This window comes from Triplophysa dalaica, chromosome 14 (genome assembly GCF_015846415.1).
Source record: "Triplophysa dalaica isolate WHDGS20190420 chromosome 14, ASM1584641v1, whole genome shotgun sequence".
NCBI classification, from domain to species: Eukaryota; Metazoa; Chordata; class Actinopteri; order Cypriniformes; family Nemacheilidae; genus Triplophysa; species Triplophysa dalaica.
In genome coordinates, this window is record NC_079555.1 from 22,611,340 (window position 1) to 22,616,506 (window position 5,167).

At 41.0% G+C, this 5,167-nt stretch overlaps 1 protein-coding gene across 1 annotated transcript; it reads left to right on the forward strand.

Annotated features, from left to right (window-relative positions):
- The first annotated feature begins 3,015 nt into the window (after nt 1-3,015).
- On the forward strand, nt 3,016-3,916 carry LOC130435907 (reelin-like). The gene is made up of 2 exons (XM_056766783.1): nt 3,016-3,214; nt 3,426-3,916. Exons 1-2 carry the CDS (start codon nt 3,036-3,038, stop codon nt 3,775-3,777), a joined length of 531 nt encoding a protein of 176 aa, XP_056622761.1. The 5' UTR covers nt 3,016-3,035; the 3' UTR covers nt 3,778-3,916.
- Nucleotides 3,917-5,167: the final 1,251 nt, after the last annotated feature.

The window sequence follows — 5,167 nt, forward strand, 5'->3', positions numbered from 1 at the left end:
ACGCTCATACCTGCAGATCAGACCTGCACAACGGTCAGGAGAAATTTTGGACCATTCCTCTTTACAAAAGTGTTTCAGTTCAGCAATATTCTTGGGATGTCTGGTGTGAATCGCTCTCTTGAGGTCATGCCACAGCATCTCAATCGGGTTGAGGTCAGGACTCTGACTGGGCCACTCCAGAAGGCGTATTTTCTTCTGTTGAAGTCATTCTGTTGTTGATTTACTTCTATGCTTTGGGTCGTTGTCCTGTTGCATCGTCCATCCTCTGTTAAGCTTCAGTTGGCGGACAGATGGTCTTAAGTTTTCCTGCAAAATGTCTTGATAAACTTTGGAATTAATTTTTCCATCGATGACAGTAATCCGTGCAGGGGCTGAGGCAGCAAAGCAGCCCCAAACCATGATGCCCCCTCCACCATATTTCACAGTTGGGATGAGGTTTTGATGTTGGTGTGCTGTGCCTTTTGTTCTCCACACATAGCATTGTGTGTTCTTTCCAAACAACTCAATTTTGGTTTCATCTGTCCACAGAATGTTTTGCCAGTAGTGCTGTGGAACATCCAGGTGCTCTTTTGCAAACTTCAAACGTGCTGCAATGTTTTTTTTGGACAGCAGTGGCTTCCTCCGTGGTGTCCTCCCATGAAGTCCATTCTTGTTTAATGTTTTCCTTATTGTAGATTTGTCAACAAAAATGTTAGCATGTGCCAGAGATTTCTGTAAGTGTTTAGCTGACACTCTAGGATTCTTCTTTACCTCATTGAGCATTCTGCGCTGTGCTCTTGCAGTCATCTTTACAGGACGACCACGCCTAGGGAGTGTAGCAACAGTGCTGAACTTTCTCCATTTGTAGACAATCTGTCTTACCGTGGACACATGGACATCAAGGCTTTTAGATATACTTTTGTAGCCCTTTCCAGCTTTATGTAAGTCAACAATTCTTGATCGTAGGTCTTCTGAGAGCTCTTTTGTGCGAGGCATGGTTCACATCAGACAACGCTTCTTCAGAACAGCAAACTCAAAACTGATGTGTGTTTTTTATTGGACAGGCCAGCTTTAATCAACACATCCAATCTCATCACATTGATTGGACCCCAGGTTGGCTGACTCCTGGCTCCAATTAGCTCTTGGAGAAGTCATTAGCCTAGGGTTTCACATACTTTTTCCACCCTGCACTATGAATGTTTACATGTTGTGTTCAATAAAAACATGAAAACGTATAATGTTTGTGCGGTATTAGTTTAAGCAGACAATCGTGGGGCAATCGTGGCCTAATGGTTATAGAGTCGGACTCGTGACCAGAAGGTTGCCGGTTCGATCCTCAGGGCCGGCGGGTAACGATTGCGGTGCCCTTGAGCAAGGCACCTAACCCCTACACGCTCCCCGGGCGCTGCAGTGATAGCTGCCCACTGCTCCGGGTGTACGTGTGTTCACCACTTGCTGTATGTGTGCTCACTAATCACTGGATGGGTTAAATGCAGAGGTCACATTTAGGGTATGGGTCACCATATCTGACAAATAGGTCACTTTCACTTCACTTTCAGACTGTGTTTCTCTATTGTTGTGACTAAGATGAAGATCAGAACACATTTTATGACCAATTTTTGAAGAAATCCAAGTAAGCCCAAAGGGTTCACATACTTTTTCTTTCAACTGTATGTGGTCATTCTGTGACTTAGGCTATTCGGTTCATCAACATAATTACCAAGAATTTTACTGATGTTCAGATAGGTTCAGTCTCTGATAAGAAGAAGTAAAACAAAATCACATAAGTTAAGGGAAAGAAAGGTTACGATAGAGAAGGAGGGTTTCTTCTTTCTGGTGCGGGGGTGAACTGGCTCCACACTAACACCGTCTATGATGGGTCCTGTATGTAGGGGGCGCTATGGAGTCATAGTAAAGTAAAGTCAATTAAATCATTACATGAATAACTAAGATACACAAATTAGGCCCTTGAGAGTTAATCCTAAACACCTTAAAGAGTGCAATCTGATTGTTTTGATCAAAGTTCAAATTCAATTAAGTTGGTTTAATTAAAATTGAAGTATCATCATAATACAATTCTTACTGCAAGTGAGAAAATGTAAGAAACGCTGATTCAAATAAAAATTGAATCATCCAAACAATAATGGAATAAAATTAATTATAATTGTAGTTTTTCTATAATAATAAACATTCTCCAATAAAGTAACGGTGAGATAGCAGAATAATTATATAGCAGACAAACAAAGGGGGGAAGTCAGGCAAAGATGAGACATGATAAGTATTAGAAACTTTAAAACAATCTGACCTTTAGTGTTAGTAGAAGGTTATACGTCTTCTGCCGGACTGCTACACTTGTCCCAAGGATGTTGTGAAACTTTTGAGGATAACACTTCTTATTGTACATACTGTACCTCTAAACTGTCAGATGCAAGTTTACCTACTGAAACATCTGAAAAGCAGGTGTAAAGGAAACACTATTTAGCTTACAAACAAAACAATAAAACTACACTAAACTGCGAACCGATTTCAAAGAAATCTCTTATCGTGTTGCCACAGAAAGAAAAAAAGCTTTTGCTGGTTAGATATGTTTCGAACCAAGGTAGCTGGTTTAAGCTGGTCATGTGCTGGTTTTAGCAGGTTTGAGCTGATCATGTGCTGTTCCTTTGCTGGTTTAAGATGGTCCCAGCTCGTTTAAACATTTACACCCAGGACCAGCTTAAACCAACAAATGACCAGCTCAAACAAGCTATACTGCTTAAAAACATACCTAACCTGCATATGATGTGATATCATGTGGTTTGATCACATGGATAAAGTGACAACAACATAGTCTTTGGGCCTATCATTGATGTTTGCAGCTATGTTGAATTTCTAACTTCTAACGTAGATTTTTCTAGAGGTAGAGGTACCGTCTCTTTCCATTTCAGATCCACATTGTTAGCCATTAGACTTGTGTCACTTGGGTTTGCTTGAAACACATTCTCCTTGTCAATCAGCAGGGTTGTATCATATTTTAAACGTGCCGATGGCTACATGTTTGCTTTCTGTAGCTTTTCATGTGTAGCATTTCTGTGTCACATGTAGGTGGTGTTTTGGAATCTGAGCATTTCAAGTTGATGAGTGGAGGAAAACCTTCAAGAAAGTGTGGAATCACCACCAGCGGCAATCATCTGTTCTTCAGCGACGATGGTCTGCGTATGCTGGAGACTTTAGATCTGGACTTGTCTTATGCCAGGTATTCCACACACAAACACTGAGAAATAACACTGGTTTGATCCAATGGGATTGCAAATACCTATGTAAAATGTATAGGATAAAGCAATGAAAGTCGCTTTGGATAAAAGCGTCTGCCAAATGTCTAAAAAAAAATAAAAAAAAAATATACAGGATGAATTCAAACATGTAGCCGAATACCCTTCTGTAAACCATCATGTGTCACTCAACAGGTTTATTCAGTTTTTTCTGAGACTGGGCTGTGGGAAAGCCTCTCCTGATCCTCGCTCTCAGCCCGTGCTACTGCAGTTTTCCGTGGATGGAGGGCTGACCTGGACTCTTGTTCAGGAATTCCTGTACAGCAACAGCAGTAATCAGGCTCACCTGGTGGCCCTCGATATCCCACTCAAAGGCCGTACTTCAGAGACACGCCTGCGCTGGTGGCAGCCATCTGAGAATGGCCATTTCCATAGTCCCTGGGTCATAGATAAAGTAAACAGCTGCTCCACAAAGACATACGTGACATTCATATGGATTAATATGCTAATGAATCTGATTCCATATCCTACTAAGTGTAGTTACTGATTACAAATTATTTTGTAAGAACACTTTAGACATTACACTATTCTCACAAGAGCATTAAATTAATGTTAGGGTCAGGATGAGGATAAGTTGATATCTAGTTAGTTACAGTCGGTTTTTAGAGATTAGGGGGTTAAAGTAGTGAAAGTAGTAAAGTGTTTGCATATATTAAATAGACACTCTAGTAAAATAGATGGGTTTTTTTACTAAAAAAGTTGCAAAGTTACAGATAATTTGTAAAATATCTAAAGCAAACTATCAAAATAAATTGTGAACTAGTAACTTTATGTTTCTATAGTACCTGACAACTTTATTTCATTCCCAATCCTTCTTTGGAGAGAGAACATTTTGATCTGAGTACTGTCCACAGAGCTACTGACAACCAAACTACTGACTGTGGCATGTTGGAGAGTTTATTGAATGCATGCTAAACATGTGCTCAGGTAAATCCGCACAAATCAGCTAAGCACGATGCATTGACACATCCGGAAGCTCCTTTTCAACATTTACAAATTGATTTTACGCACATGCCGCCGATAGGAATTCTAAAATATCTTTTGGTAATTGTTGATCGATTCTCAAAGTGGCCTGAAGCATTTCCATGTGCAAAAGAGGAGCCTAAAACAGTGGTAAAAATCCTAACGAAGGAGATATTACCCCGTTGGGGAATACCGGGCACCATAGAATCGGACAGCGGGACATGGTTCACGTCAAAAGTAACACAGCTCTTATCAAAAGCGTTGTCTATTGATTGGCATTTTAATATTCCTTATCATCCGCAAAGTGCAGCAGTCGTGGAACGATGTAATCGAACACTGAAAACACGACTAACAAAAGCGGTACTTGAAACAGGAAGAAAGTGGGTTGATTTGTTGCCCGCAGTCTTGGCAGAAATAAGAATGACTCCATCTTCCACGACAAAATTGTCACAGTTCGAGGTACTAATGGGTAGACCTTTCCCCATCCCGTGGGTCAAAGGCCGGTCGGATATTTCTTCTTTAGGTGATCTGAAGGTGATCCAGGAGGACTATATGATTTCCCTAGTCGAAAAGTTAAATTCTATATGTGCTGATATTTCTTTGTGCCTTCCTCTTCCCTCAGAACACCCTACTCATAACTTTGTTCCAGGACAAAAAGTCGGACTACTAGCCACAGTGGATACACGCTTCCAGACTGAAGTTGTGTTCTTCAGGAGAGCAGGCAAGCTCCAATTTAAAATAGAATCTCAACAGGGGATTCACCTTAGTACACCTCAGGGTGGAGAAAGCACTGACTAAGCTGAGGAAAGAATAACCTTTTATGAGATGGGGGCCACCCAAAGCAAGAAGATAGAAGGCCCATTGAGCCAACAGTGCTGACTCCATAGCCACCCCTGAAGTGTACCGAGGGCCAA

Bases quoted from the DNA above. Each gene is read 5' to 3' on its own strand.
- LOC130435907 (XM_056766783.1), top strand. From the start codon at position 3,036: ATGTGTAGCATTTCTGTGTCACATGTAGGTGGTGTTTTGGAATCTGAG. The intron at 3,215-3,425 runs GTATTCCACACA...GTCACTCAACAG, and splicing joins CTGGACTTGTCTTATGCCAG to GTTTATTCAGTTTTTTCTGA.